The 22500-nt window shown below is 35.0% G+C and overlaps 1 protein-coding gene across 1 annotated transcript in view; it reads right to left on the bottom strand.

Moving 5' to 3' along the window:
- Positions 1-22500, bottom strand: part of LOC135198704 (DBH-like monooxygenase protein 1) — a 76441-nt gene that overhangs the window by 17808 nt on the left and 36133 nt on the right. Inside the window, exons 3-7 of the mRNA XM_064226547.1 lie at positions 18875-19072; positions 18555-18758; positions 15379-15582; positions 3969-4128; positions 1749-1868 (exon numbers count right to left, since the gene is read on the bottom strand). Coding sequence (XP_064082617.1) covers positions 1749-1868; positions 3969-4128; positions 15379-15582; positions 18555-18758; positions 18875-19072 — 886 coding nt within the window. The remainder of the gene's footprint in view (positions 1-1748; positions 1869-3968; positions 4129-15378; positions 15583-18554; positions 18759-18874; positions 19073-22500) is intronic.

Genomic DNA, 22500 nt, shown 5'->3' with positions numbered 1-22500 from the left:
TATTCACGAGGGAAAAATGGTTTAAAAATAAGGCAAATATCGTATAAATATGGAAAGATGGATGTAAATAACGGACGAATAACGACTCGCAATGGGAGACCATATGCTTTACTAGTCAATTACTGATCCCAGAGGGACAATATACTTTGCTAATCATAATCTTTCAAGATCAGATGAATTCCCTTAATGCTTAAAAAAAACATAGACTTGGTTTAACTTAAGTTTTATTGGCGAAAACCTGGTTTTACTGGTAGGGTTTTTTTATTCAGGAGAACTTGGTTGAGATGGGAAAGTTCATTTAGGAAAACTAGGTTTAAATGGGGAGTTTTACTTAAGTGGAACTGGTTTAACTTGGAAAGTTTATTTAAGAAAAACTGGTTTAAATTGGAAAGTTTATTTAAGAAAAACTGGTTTAAATTGGAAAGTTTATTTAAGAAAACTTGGTTTACCTAGTTAACTTATTTAAGGAAACCTGTAATGTCCCAGCAATTAAGATCAAAATTCAGGTTAATAAGGCAACGAACAGTGTCGATATGAAATGACTCCTTGGGTCTAAATCTCTCTCAAAGTTCTGCTAAACGGAAAGTGAAGAAGAAGAAGAAATATATAGAAAACAGCATCACACGGTGCAATTCAGGTAAACACGACTATGAACAGTGTAAATATTGAAAATGACTCCGTGGGGCTAAAACTCTCATAGATCTGGTAAACGGAAAGTGAAGAAGAAAAGAAGAAGTGAAGAGGAAGAAGATGGAGAAGAAGAAGAAGAAGAAGGAGAAGAAAAAGAAATATACTGAAAACAACATCACACTGTGCAACTCAGGTGAACACGACTACGAACAGTGTCCATATTAAATGACTCCTTTTGTCTAAATCTCTCATACATCTGGTAAACGGAAAGTGAAGAAGAAGAAGAAGAAGAAGAAATATAGAAAACAGCATCACGCAGTGCAGACGAAAACAGCTGTGATTCATCTCACGCTTGTCATCTTCCTGCCTCGATATCCCCGAATCTCTTTTTGTTGGTGTTCGGATCCTTCAGGTGTTAGTATTTTACAAATAAAAGAAAAATAAACAAATATAATAGAAGGTTGTGTGCTTTAAGATTTAGAAAGAGCGTCTCTTTCTCTTTCATATCTCGCAGGTAACCTTTATCCCAGAGTACGCACAAAGACACTGAGAAAAATCAACGCCCTTTTATCTCGCTGCAGGTGATGTCTTTACTAAATTGAAATTATATATATATATATATATATATATATATAGGTATATATATATATATTGTATGTATGTATGTATGTTATCGTTACCGTCTGTGTATGGAGTCCATCAGGCGACCATAAATTACAATTCCCTTTCGATAATTTATTTCCGAGGTACAGCGAATTGGATACTGAATGACATTTGTAGCTGTCTATGTACATAAAAAAACTGTTATGGATTATATATATATATATATATATATATATATATATATATATATATATATATATATATATATATATACATACATACTTCAACGCCGGCCAGGATTCGAACCATGGTCTGGTCCAGATTCAATGATAAACAGTGACTCTGACCACCTGGCCACCAACCTTGATCGTCCCAATACTAAGATAAACAGTGACTTTGACCACCTGGCCATCAACCTTGATCGTCCCAATACTAAGATAAACAGTGAGTTTGACCACCTGGCCATGAACCTAGTGTACTCCAACACTAACGCGCCTTCCTGACTGCCCACTCACCTGTCGGGGGCAGGGCGGCTTCCGTGCATTCTCCAACGCAGTGGCCCTCTGACAGAACGGTCCTCTGCCGAGGAGGAATCTGGTGCTTCCAGTTGGGATCTAGACCGATGCTCAAGACTCCTGTTTTTAAAAGAAAAATTAGAATCAGAATACGAAACATACTGCGCACAGGCTACATATTGCCCGTTTGTACTGTTAATAATCTTAGACGATTTTCCACTGTTAATGAAAAAAAGTACACATAATATCAAGGTCTAGAGGTAGGTAGCAAGTTTGCGTTACTTGTATTGAGTGCTTATGAAGGGTCAGCACTGTTCAAATTGTGTATTCAACGTGTTGTTTCAGAATACTTGTGAATATAAGGCCCTAAGTACATACATTTTCCCATTATCTACAAAACTAGGCATTAATAGTGATAACAATATATCTAATATAATATCCTCTGCTGTAGTATTCAATGTGTCTTTTCAGAATAATTGTGAATATAAGCCCATAGGTACATACACTTTCCTAATATCTACAAAACTAGGCATTTAATAGTGATAAGCAATCTCCAATACGTATAATACCCTCTATACAAAATAGCAATAGAGGAACCTATGATGAATATTAAAAATACTTAATACTAAGTTAACGGAACTCCAAACATCGCGCTTAATCTTCAGTCATTACAGAAAGGGCTACGATTTTACAGTTAAGACAAAAAAAAGTTAAAGAGAGAAAAATTATGTAGGTACATAACGAGCATCCTAATTTTCTCAGCGGAGAAGAAAATAATAAATGGGTAGACTTTGTGTTTAGATTAGGTCAGTGTTTATGCGCCTTATATTAATTTAAAGGGGGGGGGGGGGGGGGTGGGGGGGGGGGGGAGGGGGAGGAGGAGGAGGAGGATGAGGAGGAGGAGGAGGAGGAGGAGGAGGGGGTTCTTGTAGCTTTCTGGTAATCCAACTCTACGAAGGTAAACACTCTCATAAAAATCCCACACTGATTAGTGAGAACAGATTTTCCCAAGTGGTTCTACTCTTTTAATGGAATATTTCTCTGCGCGGTTCTCAGTTTTAAGGGAAAATTACCAGAGTGGTTCTGTTTTTAATTGATGCATTCCTAGGAGGGGTTCTGTCTTTTTTATAGAGAGTATTTTCTCGAGACCTTTTTTTTTATTTATTTTTTTCATTTACATTTTGTTTTTTCCATTTACATAATATTTCCTGAGCATCTCGGTCATTTTTTACAGAAAATTCCCTTGATAAGTTATATGATTTTCCAGATAATCTTAACGATTCGTACCACAGCTTTTCTGAAAATTGCACAGGGTAGTTCTATATATATATAATATATATATATATATATATATATATATATATATATATATATATATATATGAATTAACTTGATCACGAAGTATATAAAACGTGATGCTATGTATAAATAAAGGTTTTTGCCAAGAAGGAAAAAAAAATGAAAAACGAGCTAGCCAAGCACTTTCGGTCTAGTTCGACCCTTTACTCGAAAGTGCATGGCTAGCTCGTTTTTCATTTTTTTCCTTCGTGGCAAAAACCTTTATATATATATATATATATATATATATATATATATATATATATATATATATATACATATATGTGTGTATGTGTGTGTGTGTGTGTGTGTGTGTGTGTGTATTTTTGGAGGGGTGGAGGGTATGGGGTGGAGGGGGGTTTTCGTAGGAAATTTTGTAATTTTATACAAACACTATTTCCTTCAGATTTTCCTTTTTACGTATGACGCACTATGTAAATAGTTAACTCCCAAAAGTCCATTTAATGCAATAATCTGGGAAAAAAACAGTAATATGGCTTTCAGTACAAAACTAACGTTATTTTGCACAGACTTTATATGAATGACGTTTATACATTTTCAAGTAAGGGACAAATGTTATTTACACATTCAATGGAAATGCAATGGAGATACAATAACGGTTACTTTGCTACCATCTGCGAAAAAATGAGATGACTTGAGAGAGAGAGAGAGAGCGCGCGTTTAGATTTGGATTTTACTGCGCTTGGAGTTCTAATGAATTTCAAGTACATAATATATAGTCACAAAGCGCACTGTTAGTTACTGAAACACTCTTAGTTCAAAACGAATAGGAGACCTACCAAAATAAGTATTAATACCCAGAAAAACAGCGGTTATAGTATAAGGCACAACAACACTACCCAAAAAAGGATGGAGACCTACCAGCGTCGTAGAATCGAAGCTCAGGTGTGTAGATGATACGAATCCCTGAGTAATCGGTGAAATTGTGTTCCTCCGGATTATCGTAGTGGGCCTCCATCATGTAGTACTTGGGACCGTTCGGGGTCAGTGGGTATCCAGCCTCCGAGGGTAGGGTGAGGCCCTGTGGGGAAGAGTTAAAAAGAAAAGAAACGGAATCAGTCAGTGGGTCAGATCGGTTAAGTCACAGTGGTGTATGTACGCATGTTTGTAAACAAATTACTTAATTCAGTGGAGGTCATGTTAATCCCTTGTCGATGAGACAAAAACTGGTAAAAAGATGAACTACGGCATATGAATATATAATGGCATAAAAATGTCTAAAAACCAAACCAAAACAGAAACTAAACTAGCAAGAAATCTTTATAAAGAAATACTCATATTCTTGCTAAGAAAAATTCAAAATTTCAAAAAAAACTTCACATAAAAGTCAACTGAAACAGATAAGCCACATAAAATAAAAATTTTCAGAATAGCATAAGTGAAATATGCTATTCAATTCAACTTTTCCAGACTGAAAGATTAACCAAAAACTCCTAAATTAACCAACTTAACAGTTTCATTTTTTACCCTAAGCTATCAGTTCACTGAACCCGCATTCAATACTTCTCTACCCTTCTGTGATTTTTAAATACACCCCGAATTCATCCCTGGAAGATCAAAGTGGAAGAAATATATATATTTTTGTTCACATATCTTGAATGCTTTTTTTTTTTTTTTTTAACCAGCAGTTTATTTCTTAAATTTCAACCAGACGGTGCAGAATCCGCGCTGCATTTTCGATGCTTTTCACTTATTAAATCCGGCCATGCCCGAAATATCACGCTGCAAGGGGGAAGGAGGAGTGACCGTACGACAAAAACCAGAGGAACAGGGAAAAAACCAAGATGGGAGGGGGAGGAGGGGAGAGCGATAGGTACGGGGTAGATAGCAGAGAGGGAGGGAGGGACAGGGTAGGGAGCGGGCGGGGAGGGTGTAATCTTCATCCCTTAGCCAGGAATGGTCAGTTCCGAATCGGAATGGGATATTCCTTCTTTTTTCTCCCAGTCCCATTTTTTCCCCTATCTTTTTCAGGAGGTGGGAGGTGGGGAGGAGGTTAGGAGAAGCAGAGATGAGGATGAACTCTAGTGAAGGGAGGACGAGGGTTGAAAAATAAGTCATTGTGATCTCTCTCTCTCTCTCTCTCTCTCTCTCTCTCTCTCTCTCTCTCTCTCTCTCTCTCTCTCTCTCATTGTCTGTCTGTCTGTCTCTCTCTTCGTATGCCTCTTTCTCTACTACACCAAAGATCCAAACTTCAATGGATTTTTAAAAAAGATTCTTTTATTATACATGCTCAAATTGTGTAGTGGACAGAGAGAGAGAGAGAGAGATTAAACGAACAAGAAAAGAAGTAGACACGGGACACCGAAACACACGCACGCACACACACACACACAAGATGAAGACAAAGGCCGAATGCTAACAAAAGTCGAGGAAAAATATCTGCAGTGGAAAAAAAAAAAAGAAGTGAGAGGAAGTAAAAGAATAGCTTAAAAGACAGGAGCTCGGATATGGAAAAAAATAACAATAAAACCATGAATGCAAACGATAAAAAACGGCCATGGGAGAAAGAACGATAGGAGAGCTTCGTGATGCGAATATATTGTTAACAAAAGACAAAATAACCAAGATTTAAAAAAAAGAAACAATAAAAAAAATGGGCGAAAAAGAATTAAAATTTTGATGTCAGGTCACGACACCACAGGAGTTTGAGAGAGAGAGAGAGAGAGAGAGAGAGAGAGAGAGAGAGAGAGAGGAGCTATAAAATTAGAAAGAGTCAATATTTACATGAATTAGCCTTATTTCAGGGGCCAACAGGCAACAACCCCCATAATCGATTCAAAATCAATTTCGCCGAAGTTAGAGGCCGAGAGCAGGAGGTTAATGGGGTCGAGAGAGAGAGAGAGAGAGAGAGAGAGAGAGAGAGAGAGAGAGAGAGAGAGAGCTATAAAACACAACATAAAACTTTACAGATGTTATAAATCATGAGATGAAAAAGTATCGATGTGGGAAAGTGTAAAAAAAAGTATGAAAAAGAAACATGATTCGAACAACGAAACACCAATCACTTCAACATGTCAGGCTCGAAGGGGAGGGGGGGGGGTGGGGGTTGCAAGGGGGGGGGGGGTGGGGGGGGGGGGGGGGGCAATGGTGTTTGAATGAGGCTGCTTGAAGTGTTTGGCCATTAGTGAAAATATGGGGAGATTGTCTGTCGAAGAAGGTGCCACCGAGTGGAGAGAGGAAACTCCGTCGTCTCGTGGGATGAACTGTTACACCCCCTCGTGAGGTGAGGTCGGGGGGTGGGGGACGAGCCACGGAGAAAGAAAGATGTCGTTGATAAATGACTGCCCTAAATGACTGTCCCACGGGACTATCTCTGTCTGTCACTGATAATTTATACTGTTCGACAGCTATCCATAGAAGCCTGCCTCTCTCTCTCTCTCTCTCTCTCTCTCTCTCTCTCTCTCTCTCTCTCTCTCTCTCTCTCTATACCGCGTTATTTGAGATCACAAATCAACCACCAGGAAATAATGTCCCATTCAAGTTTTTTTGTATGTTCAACAACTTGTTTAATCAGATTCAACATTTTCCCCGCAAAACTTAACTGCAACGACCTTCTTTCCTAAAATATAACGGTTAGTTACACTTCCCGCTCCCTTTATTTATAGGTTTCAATAATAATAATAATAATAATCATTATCAATAATAATAAGTTTTTATTATCAGCTTAAGGCCATTTACATAGAATATACAAAGAATAGACAACAACATACAGTCTAGATACATAAGGTAACATGATAAAAAAATTGCATTGACAACATTCAGTACTTCAAAGAACCTGGAGAATATTTCCTTCGTGTAACCCACTCAAAACAGGCGAGGTTCCCAATGCAATACCTCCCCTTGCAGTGCCGAGTGCAAGCAATTGACAACGCAAGCAAATAAGAGGGTCACGTTCAGCTAACATCCTTATCTATCACGCCAGGATATTAGTAATCATTAGCCTCGTTGCGTTTATTAGTTATGACAAGGGGGGAGGGAGGGGGGAGGAGGGGGAGGTCTTGTTAGGAACATGGTCAGAAGATTCTGGGAGCACGCTGGTGAAATGACTACACAATACCAAGTCTCTTGATAACTACTTATGAACTACTTAGGTCACATTTCCTATTTATCAGACTGTAAAAGGCTTCTCTTATGGCTTATTTATTTGTTCCTGATTTTCACAGATATTCTGAATGATAAGAGATAAGATTAGATTGCAGGGAGTGTATATATGCAGGTGTACATCAATACAAGGTCCTTAGTGCTAGTCTTCAAGTGTTCATAGTATTTTTTTGGCTCTCTCCGTCTCTCTCGGGTCTCTCTCTCTCTCTCTCGCCTCGTCTGGCCCTCCTCTCGTCCTCCTCCTTCTCCTCCTCTCTCTCTCCTACTCTCTCTCTCTCTGTATATATATACACACATGTATATGTATGTATAAATATGAACACATACATACACACGTACATATATACAATACATACATACACATAAATATATACGTGTGTGTGAATGTGTATTTATGGATATAAATCGTATACAAACATATATACCGATCTTGTATGCATACGCTCTTTTCTAAGACTCGCGCATATAATGCATACATATATATATATATATATATATATATATATATATATATATATATATATATATATATATATATATATATATATATATACACGTACGTGTGTATAGTGATATAAACTACAAACAAACATACATACAGACCATGTGCACGTAAGTCGTCTTCCATATTTAGATATTTTTCCAGAAGAGAAATAAATCCTCGAATCGACTCGACGAGAGTAGCGAAAATGCAACAACTGTCGAGCGTCGCTCCGGTGCCAAATCAAGTCATCAGCTTGTCTCGTTCTGACAAACAAATTGCCGTGATTGTTTCGGGGCCCCCCAAAGAGGGGCCAAATAAGGAAATGAGCGATGACTGCAATTTCGCGATTTCAAAACACTTACGGCTGCCGCCGCCGCCGACGCTGGAACCAACTTCTCTTACTCGTTATTGAGTGGATCTCGCGTGAATAAAAGAAAAAAAAAGGGGGTCTTCTACTGTTTTGGAATGAAATAAAGAAATGTTAAGCTTTTCGTTATAGGGAAATTAGATTTCGAGAACTGAAGGTATAATGCAAAAAATGCGCTGTAAGACATGCGCGGAATGTAAAACTGAAGTGATATACATACATACATACATCATATATATGTAAGAATAATTATCACATCGAACTGTGATTCATTTATATATCATTCGAGCTACAAATGTCCTTTAATATCTAAATTCGCTCTACCTCGGAATTGATATATTTTCATATATGTACCGAAGGGGAATATTTTTAGTTGATAATAATTTCGTCCCCCCATGGGATCGAACCACCGTCCAAGTGGGGGACGAAATTATTATCAACTAAAAAAATTCCCCTTCGGTATATATATGAAAATATATCAATTCCGAGGTAGAGCAAATTTAGATATTGAAGGACATTTGTAGCTCGAATGATATATATGTATATATGTGTGTCTGTGTCTCACACGGAAGCATGTAATAAATAAATATATGAATACAAACACACACACACACACACACACACACACACTTATATACACCCCCCCCCCCCCCCCATTCTACACATATATATATATATATAATATATATATATATATATATATAAATGTATATATATACATATATGATATATATATCGATACATATATATATATATATTATATTATATCTATAAATACACACACACATATATATATATGCAAATATCAGTAACATCAAAAGCAATCCTATCCTAGAACAGATTTATTGCTAGCTTCATGACATAAAATGTCTCGTCTTTATTTTTTTTTATAAACGAAATGTCGGCTAAAGACCAAATGTCAGAATAAGTTTAAAACAATAACGTGAATCCGTGTCATAGAACTAAAAGTTTGCCTTAGATATTCACGCCACGAATCTTTTGTGCGCATCAATAACCTAACCTTTTTTGTATTCGACTTCGACTTGCAATACGAACCATCAGTCTCACGTCAAATAAATATTATATATATATATATAATATAATATATATATGTGTGTGTGTGTGTGTGTGTGTGTGTGTGTGTGTGTGTGTGGTACATGAAGTTAGTACATAAGTTATCCTAATTCGAAATTTTTTTTATTTAGCCTTAATTAAATTTTTTCATAAATTTTCAAAAATAATTATCTTCAGTGCACGCCACATGGAATCACATTTTTGTTTGAAAATGTTAAAGGAAAAGATAAAGGGGAATTTAAATAAACATCTAAATAGACCAATCAACGCGTCAGCGCATTTGGAACTGACAAAGTTAAATTGATATGTTGAAAAGTTAATGAGTTAAGTTTTAAATTGATTCACTAAATAACGAAATGATCCGGGAAATTCAAGTTGAATCGTTAAATGCAGCGAGAGAGAGAGAGAGAGAGAGAGAGAGAGAGAGAGAGAGAGAGAGAGAGAGAGAGAGAGAGAGGATAACACAATTGTAATTTTAAAATTTGTGTGGTTTGTGTTGTTTGGAGGTTGATCCACCGAAAAAGTTATTGGTCATGAATAATTTCCAGCTGCGGTGAAAAGCAAGCGAGAAGCTCTTCGGTCTTATAGCATCCTGAGTTATGAAGATTCTAATAAATTATTGAAGACGTTAAGCCATGTATTTGTTCTTTTTACATTGGTGCTTAATATAAAATTATTTAAAAAAATATTTCGCATAACTCTTGAGCAATTATCCGACGACACCGTAAATGCAGAATATGAAAATGATTCATTCTTTCAAAGAGAAATTAATTCTCTCTTAAAAAAATTAAGATGAATAACATCCTCCATCTTCAGACAAAAGACGAAACGTAAAATCATTTACGTCTATTCCTGAATGCACGTGCGCAAGCCCGCTTGCGAAAAGTGGAGGAGGAGGAGGAGGCAAGTCCCAGTTGACTGCCTGCAACATTCTTGAGAGACTCCGCTTGATGAAGAGAGAGGAGAGAGAGAGAGAGAGAGAGAGAGAGAATCCCGTTCGACAGACAGTGACAGTCGAAGCGTCTAAATAAAGTTACTCGACATCTCCTTCGGATAAAGTTCTCTGGCACTGTGTTTCGAGTTTCGGGCCATGACGTTCAGGACTTGATGCTTCTCAGCTTGTGTCATTAAAATGTGCCATTTTAGATTTTATCTCTGTCGTTGTGTTTGTATACATGCACTTGTGTGTGTGAGTGCGTATATTTTTTATATATATATAGATATACATATATATATATATATATATATAGATATATATATATATATTTATATATATATATATAAAAATATATATATATATATATATATATACATATATATATATATATATATATATATATATATATTTCTCTCGTGTCAACGTCATCTCTCTCTCTCTCTTCTCCTCCCTTCTCTCTCTCTCTCTCTATCTCTCTCTCTCTCTCTCTCTCTCTCTCTCTCTCGTGCGCAGACCCTCCCTAAGAAAGCTCTCAATAACTGACTTAATACACCATGAATTTGTTAAGTGAATGGGGAGAGAGAGAGAGAGAGGAAAGTCACCTGAAGGAGGCGAATAATCGAAGGAATAAAAAAACGGAACAAAAGACAGACGAGGAATATGAAGACCGAGGGAAGGTCAGGGAAAGAGATTAGAAAGAAAAAAAGAAGGATTAGGAGTGACGGATCAGGTAAAGCTAGGAGTGAGGGGGAATAAGCAATAAAGGACAGACACAAAAGGGAACTAAAGGAGGAAATATGTAGAGTGGTAAACACCCGAATCATAAATACAACACGCGAGAATAAAACAGAAATACGGAGACGCGTGAATAAATAACAGTGAAGAGTGAAATTTAAAATATTCATCAAGCAATGGTACGATAAAGCTTGTTGCGAATGTAGAGAAAATTGTAGTAGTGAAGATTAAAATTAGTTAAAAAAAAAGGCAAATAAAAAAACAAAATATAAATCTTATATTTCTCCCACTCCTATATCCTTCCCCTACAATAATATATAATATAACTGAAAAGAACACAGCATAACACAAGAATTTTTATGAGTATTCATCATTAGCCCCAGACAGCTCAAGAAGAGAGAGAGAGAGAGAGAGAGAGAGAGAGAGAGAGAGAGAGAGAGAGAGAGAGAGAGAGAGAGAGAGAGAGAGAGAGAGAGGTCCTTTGTATTGAAGTCAGTGACTTGCAGCCAAATTATGGTGGAGAAAGAATACGTTATTCATAATTGTAACATAAAAAATGAAAAAAAAAAAAACTAAGATTACCAACCACGCAAAATAAAACTTGTAAACTGACCGGACGTCATTGCGCGCATGCGTATGTATAAAGGTGCTGAATGCTCGAAACATCATGTTAAAAAATCTCTTCGAGGATTATCTAGAACTTTATAAAATCACACACATTCGCTGTTTACGTGCAACCCTAAGAGAAAAAAATCAATTACGTGTAACCTACCAAAAAAGAAGAAAAAAAAAAAAAAACTACAGAGACGGAGTAAAGAACGCATTTGCATAACAAAACTCGCCATAACACGCTACATCTAACTAGCGGTTCCGGCATGCGAAATCTATATATACATAGCCGCTCGAAACTCGGCTATCAAAGTCAAGATAACAACTATAAATTCTCAGCGAAATTGCCGTGTTTACAAAGTTAGAGCCGGCTAATATGTGCTGAGAAGCCATTAGGCCAATAAGACGCATTTTCAGGACAGATTTATGGAGAGGGAATTCTCACGGACTTTTGACAAAATACTTGAAACACGAAATTGTCAAATGCAACTTGATAAAGAGTGTAATCGTTCCTTCAAAGTGGCCGATAAGCCGATAATCCGATAATCAAGTGATTACAGTTTTCAGAGATTTTGGGGCACACCTCAATCAGGACCTGGTATTTCACCTTGCCAAATTCTCGCGCACATGCTTCAAAGGCGTTTATCAGCTCGGCAATAATGTAGATCGTCAGCAATTTACTAAAAGGTGTACGTGCGCTATTAGAGTATGCAAGTGACGTTATTCAATAAGTCTGTTTTACATCCTTTGCCGATAAATTACAGGTTATTCGAAAAATTACTCTATGGAGGAAGGACACCCATAGTGCCCATTACCTTAAAATAACCCTGCTCAAATATTAATATTAACAACAAATATTAGTCACCACGAAATTAATTCAAGTCACCCATACTATTCTGCTATTGGTATTAAATAATCGTGCCGCTAAGTATCACAGGAAATTAACGTTATTGCCTTACAAACTAGTCTATTCATCCATGTTCTTCAGTGCACTGTACAATGTCTTAATGGCTTTTAAAAGAATGTTGTATGAGTTAAATGATATACTGTACCAAGACCACAATCAGTAAATGACAAAACTTGTTATTAATTTTTACGAATCTCTGGTGGCCACTCATTCAAAAAATGTTAAGTAATGTATAGTACAGTTCAAAATAGTACAGCACTTCCTAATACCATTTTGGTTCCATTATCAACCGTACTAATTACAAAGAAGTTTGGTTATTTAATCAACCCAAGCAAATTTTACTTTTCTTTTTGAAATAAAAAACCGTTCTGGTTTGTTTGGCATTATTATCAATTTCCAAATTTAAATTTTAACTGAACTGTTAACTTAATTAAAATGTTTAAAGTCTTTAAGTGCTTTACCTTTGATTGGGGTTTATTTTACGAGGTTCACGCACATTATATGAGTCCTAAGTGATTTAGCTTTGATTAGTTTATTTTACGAGTAGCACATTCTATGAGTCCTTTATCAGTTCAATTCTACAATATTCAGTACTTAAGAATTATATGAAAACTAAGGTTACGTTTACTAAGAGCATATCAGCACACTAAAAAAAATAGAAAAAATATATTACGTCAATTGTTTGTAAATATGTTATCAATAGATGAATCAATATTTAATAAAGTACGGGCAATTTACCAAACTTTCCTGTTTTAGTCTTTTGATAAGCTTGTTTTATAACGAACAGAATTGACTGATTATCAGTAGCAAATTAATACTGCTGGATTATTCAATTTCAAGCAATCTGCAGCGCCAAACAAATGCATTTGAAGAAGACAGTAGTTCATAAAAACCATTACAAGAGGACAAGAAGTGAAATCGTGGTAGCAATTACCGTAGAGTTTAATCGAAGTCTAACTTACTGTGCTGTGTCCTGCTTGTTCACTCATAAACTACTGAATGTTTACGCTTCGGGCTTAATATTTATATTGGGTATACATTCAAGTAAAACTCAACTGGTGCTTGAAGCGAATTTACGACCTTCATGAATGTATCAAAAAACGCTAAACCAAAATGATGTACCAATATTATAAAAATGTTCGATCCAAATATCTATGTATTTATAAATAAATTTAAAAGTTCACTGTATTGCTTATCTATTAACTAACACGTGTTGATTTGATGTGAATTTTCCACAATATACTAAGGTTAAATCTTTAATACATCATTAATACTTTCTAGTAATCCAGTCCTAAGTCTAGTAATCCAGTCCTAAGACTTATTATTATTATAATTCAGAAGATGAAACTTATTCGTATGGAACAAGCCCAAAGGAGCCACTGACTTGGAATTTAACCTTCCAAAGAATATGGTGTTCAAATATATAATCCCACGGTCAAATTCTTCTCAATTCAAAATACAAAACCCGAAACGGATATTAGTACACATCTATTCTTGTGTTATAAAATGCAATATTAAGTTCTTACTTTTTTTTTATTGTACTTGAAATTCAAAAAACCATAATGGCAAAAGGATTAGTGGGTGTTGTAGATGTACTTGTCTGTGCTACCTTTTACATGCCTGGGCAAGTTAAGGGTATTGCGATACCCGTTAGACTGGTTCTCGACAGAGGCCAAGAAAAAATAAAAGATAAAGTGTCCATTGAATATTCATACACCTCATCTATTAAGCCACCAATCTATATATATATATATATTATATATATATATATCATATATATATATATATATATATATATATATGTATATATATACATATATCTATCTATCTCTATCTATCTGTCTATATATATATATATATATATATATATTATATATATATATATATATATATATATATATATATATATATCTATATCTATATATCATATATATATATCTATATGTAAAATATATATATATATATCTATATATACATATATATCTATCTTATATATATATATATATATATATATATATATATATATATATATTTTATATATGTAAATATATATATATATATATATATATATATATATATATATATATAGATATATATATGACTTCTACTCGGGAAAAGGACTATGTGCAATGCATTGCTACCTTAATACAATTCACTTGTATTTTAATATCTTACTTATATTTCTATTTAGTTATCAATCTGTGAATTTAATCGTTTTTCTAATAAATGATGTCTTTCTGTATTTCCATTTACCTTAGAGTGATTCCTTCGAATGATCGCCATATTCTTTGGAAGCTTGGATTTCGAGTCAATGGCCATAATAATAATAATAATACTAATAATAATAATAATAATAATAATAATAATAATAATAATAATAATAATAATAATAATAATAATAATAATAATATTTTAAGAAGAAGACCCTCTTTTAAACAAATTCTATTGAGTAAAATGGTAGAATTCAGCCATTAATCTTATATAATTAGTATCTTTACTATATTTTTCTTATTACTCGCTGAGCCAGAGAAAGCGAGTAATATGAAAAATAGAAAAATGGAAAAAGAATATATAAGATTAATTCGCTGAAATTCTGCCATTTTATTCAACAGATTTAATAAAATAAATAATAATAATAAAATAATAATAATAATAATAATAATAATAATAATAATTAATAACAATAATAATAAATAATAATAGTAATAATACACCCAGTCTCCAGCGTCCGCACGCGGAAAAACAGTGCGAGCATCCACCTCTGCAAGACGGCTTGACCCAGAACTTAATCCTCTGTTCGGCCAATGAAAACTCAGCGCTCACCAGACAGAGCACCCGGGACACAATAAATAATAATAATAATAATAATAAAAAAAAACAATAATATAATAATAATAATAATAATAATAACAGCTTCTGGGTATACGACTACTTGCAGCAACAAGACGAGTGCCTTCAACGACATCGTCCTCCTCCTCCAACAACAACAACTACAAGACAAAACAACACATAAACAATCATGAAAAAAATAACAACAACAACAACAACGATACTCACCTCAGATCCAACGGCCCACGCAACCACCACATGATTACAGGTATAAATGAGCTGAGTCATGTTCTGTAGGTAGCACTCGTGACCTGGCCTCTCCGACAGCTCCTCAAAGGCCACTTCCAGCTCTGGACTGAGGTCCGTACACTCGTACACGATCATGTGGTGGAGGTAACGCTCGTTGCCCTCCGGATTGAACACTGGCTCGTACTGGCGAAGGAAAGAGAGAGAGATAAATGACTGAAGTTTAGTTTGGTGAAATGTTACGTAGGAAATGATTTTTTTTTTTTTTTTGGTTTCAATTTTTTTGCCCCCCGTAAATCTTTGGTGGAATTTTGACTGGCAAGAATATGTTTACATAGCTTGGGATGCGTATCAGTAAAGATGTATCAGAATAATAGTTAAGGATGATATATTTAGGAAAAATAAATACAATTAATTATTCCAAATGAATGAACGGCAATTTTTTTTTTATTACTACGTACAAAAACTTTTGGCTGTTCTGCAATAAATTAAAACATCACAGTGAAACTGATAAACTCTTAAATGAGTAGCGTAGCATGAAATCAAGATTACACACAAACACACAGAACCAACCAAACACACAGTACATATATAATATATATATATATATATATATATAATATATATTATAGTATATATATATATTCCATATCGTATATGTATATGGCGAGAAAAATCTACTAACTTAAACCGGAACAGAATCATGATTAAATTTGGTGCTGGTAAATAAAGAAAATTTCGAGATGCGCGAATCATTAACTTAATTTAAAACTAATTTCAAAAAGCTGGAAATGAAAGTGAATGTAAAGTTAAGAATCACACTGACAATAATTTACCAGAGGGGAAAACTGCCATTTTGTAAATCGTGTTTGGTTTATATTGATGCTAGAGCTAACTATTAATCACTGGACAGCAGCAAAACCTTATTTCAACTAAAAATTCTAGGTCGAAAAATTATGAGACATTATCAATACACGAGAGAGAGAGAGAGAGAGAGAGAGAGAGAGAGAGAGAGAGAGAGAGAGATAGAACTATCATAACACAAACCATTTTTTTTATAAATTCATCCAAATTATTTTACAGATGACCTTTTCCTCTTCAGCCACTTGGAAATTAATTAGCTTTCAAAATGAAAAACAAAGCTATTCCTCCCCACATCGAAAATAACAATATTTTATACTTCACAAAGATAAACGAATGAATTTTTATATCACCATGACAAAAGTTCTTTTACGTCACAACAGAAAACAACGGTTTTGGTTTTAAAATATTTTCCATTAATGCTCCCACTTAAGAAAATATCATATCTCTCCGGGCGGCTAACAGTCTATGAACAGACTAAAATAAATTAATGAATATTAAATAAAACTGTATACAAAAATATGTATAAAAAGGCGAAACGAATCTAAAAATACGACAAGAGATATACGAGTTTTGGAAAGTATCCAAAATGAATATTTTGAAAGATGTGTCCTGAATTTATACCACGCCCGAGAATTGGTGTACTGGAGGAAATTACATTCTCACGTACAATTTCGTAGAAAATATTACGGCCATTTGTTAGCTCTGACGAGAGTTTTATCAAACGAGAGTTTCATCAAATTTCTGTGAAATGATTCAAACAGCTCACATATATAAGCTACGACCGTCTTGGGGTTTACATGTACTAAAATATAGCCAGCCATCTTGATGAGTAAATAAAGTTACGATTTCAACTCTTGGTTTCCATTTCTTTTTCTCCTGAACACTCAGTTAAAAACATAAAATATACTATAAGTATTCAATGTCAAATCTGTCTAAACAAAAATACTGAATGAGAATGGTATAGGAGAGAGATTCATAATCTGTAAATACCAAGAGCGAAAATTCAGTTGATCGGTAATACTGAAAATCCGAAGAGACAAGAAGAGATGGTCATGATATATTATATAGTATATGTATGTGTGTGTGTGTATATATATATATATATATATATATATATATATGATATGTGTGTGTGTGTGTATTTATATATATATATACAACACACAAATACCAAACTTCTTAACATTGCAGTCTTTGTCCTTTCATCTTTCTGAAAGAGAGATGATCAATTATAAAATAATCATAATACATGTATTCGGTATACACAAACAACAATCAAGTAACAGGAAGAGTAATTACACGTATGCAAACCCTGTTTACCATGCATCTGTACAAACTAATATACTGCAGAATGCTGTCTATCACAAACAATTCTTGTGACCCCCCCCACCCACCACCGGACGACGAAGAAAAAGACTGGCCTCATTAGGGTATACCTAGCACAAAAAAAAGGGGGAGGGAGGGGAGAGGAAAGAAAAAAACCTGACAACTTTTCGTGTGAATGTAGCGATTGGTCGAACCATTACGAAAGACCTTACTTGCCCAGAGGCGAGGCCATGAAGACCTTCACATTATGTCTTATCGAAAGTTTCCTCTCTCTCTCTCTCTCTCTCTCTCTCTCGGGGTCTATTTATCTACTTGTTTATTATCATTAATCCTCTGATATACTTGCATAAGTAAAAAAAAAAAAAAGCATCTGGGAAGGACAAAAAAAAAAAAAGTTAGATAAGATAGAAAACAATCAACCATAGGAATTTGGATTTGTGATCTCTAGCAAAATATTAATATTCGTACGTAAATAAATAAATAAATAACAAGATAAGATTAAGCAGTATTTGTAACAATTCAGGGATTACAAATTTTATTAGACACCCAAACAAAATATTAATATTCATACGTAAATAAATAAATAAATATAACAAAAAAAAGATAAGATTCAAGCAGTATTTGGGAAATTTTAATTCTGTAGGGACCCACAAATTATTAAGACACCCAAATACAAAATATTTATATTCATAAGTAAATAAATAAATAATATAAGATAAGATTCAATCAATATTTGGGAAATTTTAACTCTGTGGGGACCCACAAATTATTAAGACACCCAAATACAAAATATTAATATTCATAAGTAAATAAATAAGTAAATAAATAAATAGATAAATAATATAAGATAGGACTAAATCTATCCTTGGGAAATTTTAATATTGCAGGGACCCACAAAAGATTAAGACGCAAAAATAAATTAAATAGTTAAAAGATAAATAAATAAACAGTCAATAATAAAAACTTACGCTAATGACGTGATTCTTCTCTCGCAGAGGCGGCCTCTTGAAGATCTTGCACCAGTAGACGGTGTCGTTCTTCTCTCCCACTTCCACGCCGTTGTTGATGAGCAGCCACGGCTTTGTGGGCGTGGGAGGCCGGTGGTGGTGTGTCCTCTGCGGGTGGTGGCGGTGCCCCGCGTGGTGGGAAAACGAGGCCGAGGACGAGGGCGACTGGGCGGGGTATGGGGTATGCGACGGGAAAGGGAAATGCCCCGGGAAGTGAGAAGAAGAAGAAGAAGAAGAAGAGATGATGATGAAGAAGAAGATGACGAGGAAGAAGCCGCCACAGAGGATGAGGGTTCGTGGGGAGCGGCGCCCCCCTGGGGGTACTGGTTACCCGGCGGGAGCTTGTGACCCCTCTCCAGCAGGAACATGGAGCGGGCGCCCCTTCTGCTGCCCCCGTGGTAGTGGAGGCGTGGTCTGGGGCTTTCTGGGTCGACGGGGTCGTCCGGGTGGTACGCCCACAGCAGTCGCACTGTGTCGTTCTGAAACAGAAGGAACAAATTGCGTTGAAATAAAAGATCTTGGTAAGAACTGTCTAGAGTAGATTCACATCAACCGTGCATTTGATGTCTAGGCCAGTCCCTTGTTACGCTCCTGATTGGCTGTTGATAAGCCAATCACAGGGCTGGAAACTCTCAATCTCTCTCGAGAGAGTTCACATAAGCAGGATTTATGTTTCACTTCTCCTGAGAGATACGTCTTTCAAAAGTATCCCTCAGGAGAGGTGGAGCATACATCCTGCCTATGTGAACTCTCGAGAGAGACTGAGAGGTTCCAGCCCTGTGACTGGCTTATCAACAGCCAGTCAGGAGCGTCGTAAGGAACTGGCCTAGATATCTGATGCGCGGTTGATGTGAATCTACTATATTACACCATACTAAATAATAATAATAATAATAATAATAATAATATCAATAATAATAATAATAATAATAATAATACTGATATAAATTGTAGCATGAGTCTTAAAATAAAAAAAAAAAATCCATAGTTATAATTAAATACATATGTTTAAAGATAAAAATCTGTTTAGATAGCTTTCGGGAAAGCTATCTGTACAGATTTGTATCTTTAAATATATGTACATATACATAATTATGGAATTGTTTCTCCAATAATAATAATAGTAATAATAATTTGGTAAAAGACCCTCTTTTAGGCAAATTCTGTTAAAGAGAATGGCGGAATTAAGCGAGTTGATTTTATAAATTGTTTTTTTTTTCTATTTTACTTGTAAGAAAAATGAAAAAACAATATATATAAAATCAGACTTGCTTAATTCCGCCATTCTCTATAATAATAATAATAATAATAATAATAATAATAATAATAATAATAATAATGTTCTAAGAGGTCCACAATAATAAAAAATATTACGAGTTCGTGTATAATTTTTTGGACTGAAGATGAGCCCAAGGAAGGGTTCGAAAGCTTTTTGTAAAGGGTTTTTAAATTATACACGAACTCGCAACATTCTTTATTATTGTGAACCTCTTAGAACATTATTTATACTCTCGCGATAGAGAGTTTTTCCGAACTAATAATAATAACAATAATAATAATAATAATGATGATGATGATGATGACAAATCAACACAATAGTTCATCAGTCAGTTCAACATGAAAATAAATCTTTCTTTTGAAAAAAACCGTGGATTTTCTCAAGAGGCTTGAACAGCAAAAATCTATGAATTTATATATAAATAATAAATATGCGCCCTTGTGTAAGAAAATATATGCGTCACTTACATCAATGCGAGAGCATGCATGCGCGGTCGTAAAAAGAGTTTTCAAACAACACTGAAATTCCCAGTAAATGATTACGCTTTCCCTTCAGGAGAGACGATTACTTCGCAGGAAGAGAGAGAGAGAGAGAGAGAGAGAGAGAGAGAGAGAGAGAGAGAGAAAGCTCAAAGGGAAAGGAAAAACATAAAAAAAGGAAGAGAGAGAGAGAGAGATGGCTACATGTCAAAATAAGGGGAAGAAAAGAGATGCAAAAACTCATTCGAGGAGAAACTCGAGCCCGCAGTGGGGTATCAGGAGAAGGAATAATTGCTCGAGTGGTATTATTATTTTGCAGGGATTAACTACCCGGGAATTCCTTGCTGCGGTGTCCTATATTTTTTTTCTCTCTTTTTTTGCGACCGATTGTATTATTTTCTTGCTTTTCGCTTTTACTCTCCTTCTTGTTTCTGATGTTTGGTTTTGCTTTTGTCTAGTTTGTTTCTGCTGTAGAGAGGGAGAGGGGTAGAGGGTACAGATGGCCCTACCTGCATAATCACGAGGTTTACCATTTCTCTCAGCCGCATCCTTAAGTTAATTATCAGTCAGCTTTGATTTGTTGTTTACGACAATGATTATGATGATGATGATAAGAAGTTTGTTAATGATTCTTTGGTACGTCTATTCATGCACAACCACATTTCATTATATTTCTTCTTTTATTCAGTTTTCCTGCCGCAGCTTTCGCTGATGATATTGATAATGATAATGTCCGTTTTCTTTATCATAACCTCTTATCATTATACTTTTCATGATGATATCCTGTTTACCCACAAAACTTTTCAACTTGGTGCTGATTTTCTCACTTTTGTTGATGATGCACACGATATTTTCTTTGCCAATTCCACCTAAGTTTCGAGTATATCCTGTTAATAACGATTAACAGAGCTCTATACCCTTATTAACATGGGTGCAATTTAACAGGAAACACAATTTTACAATTTACTTCTAGAAAATTAGTTATTTCAAACCTTCATATTTTGCTTTCTTACTGAGACACCCATTTTCTTAATTCAGACGCTGTCTACAAACCCATTTTCGATAAGCCGGCCTTACTAAAAAAACATAAATTTAATAAAAAATAAAAAAAGATAGTAGCTCAAATAAAAGTGATAAGAATATAAATTAGAATATCTTATGTCATCATGAATTACAGAGGTCTTATATAATAGTAAGCACATTAATAAGTGCATACTTAGAAATACAAAAGAGGGCATACAAAGCCCCTCTCAAAATTAATACGCTTGACTTATTAGTCACTCATGGATTTGCTTACCAGTATACAAGTAAGACCTGTGTATTCCATGCACAATATTCCAATATAAGTATACAAGTAACACCTCTCTATTTCATGACACAATATTCCAATATTTTCTTTGGTTCAGATTAATAAGGCCAACGAAATTCGGAGATTCGTCGGAACGGTTTTGCTTAACGGTTCCTGATACCTTGCAACACTAAACCTTCAGTCTTAGGGGGGGAAAACCGACGCCTCGTTCCATTGCTCGGGGATTGATGAATATGTATGTTTCTTGCAAACCGATCCGTATGCGACAATGCTAAACCTCCCTCCCTCCCTCCGACCCGATTGAATTGATGCATCTCATTATCATACAACATGGAATTGATTTGCAAAAAGGTTCAATCAATTAGACTTAGATCAAACTTAGGGGTTACTTCAATCCTATTACTATGGGGGGGAGGGGGATGGCTCCATCAAATTGAAAGTTTCCCCCTTGTTTATAAGTTAAATTGGAGATTCATTTGAATCTGAAAGAAAGACGGGGGAGGTGGGTGTGAAATGCTTAATACTTTATGAAGGGACAGATTTCGATACATAAATGCATGGATAATTGTACTTAGTCGAAATCAACCCATGCAGTTTTATGCTGCGTGCTTAACACGTGACCACTAATATATCTGAAATCTTGACAGGCTCAATTCCAAACAACAAAAGTAATGAATGCAAAAAATACATTACAAAGCATCAGAAACGACGTCTATAACGATTTTAGATATAGCTCTTACTGCTAGTTTATTATCAAACATATATTCCGAGACACATCTGGGGATGTACTTTCAGTGAGGATGCAGTACTTTCGATGAGAAAGTACTTTCAAATCACACG

This window comes from Macrobrachium nipponense, chromosome 22, assembly GCF_015104395.2.
Source record: "Macrobrachium nipponense isolate FS-2020 chromosome 22, ASM1510439v2, whole genome shotgun sequence".
Taxonomy (NCBI): Eukaryota; Metazoa; Arthropoda; class Malacostraca; order Decapoda; family Palaemonidae; genus Macrobrachium; species Macrobrachium nipponense.
The sequence above is the reverse complement of the archived record's forward strand: the minus strand, read 5'-3'. Positions and strand labels throughout refer to the sequence as shown.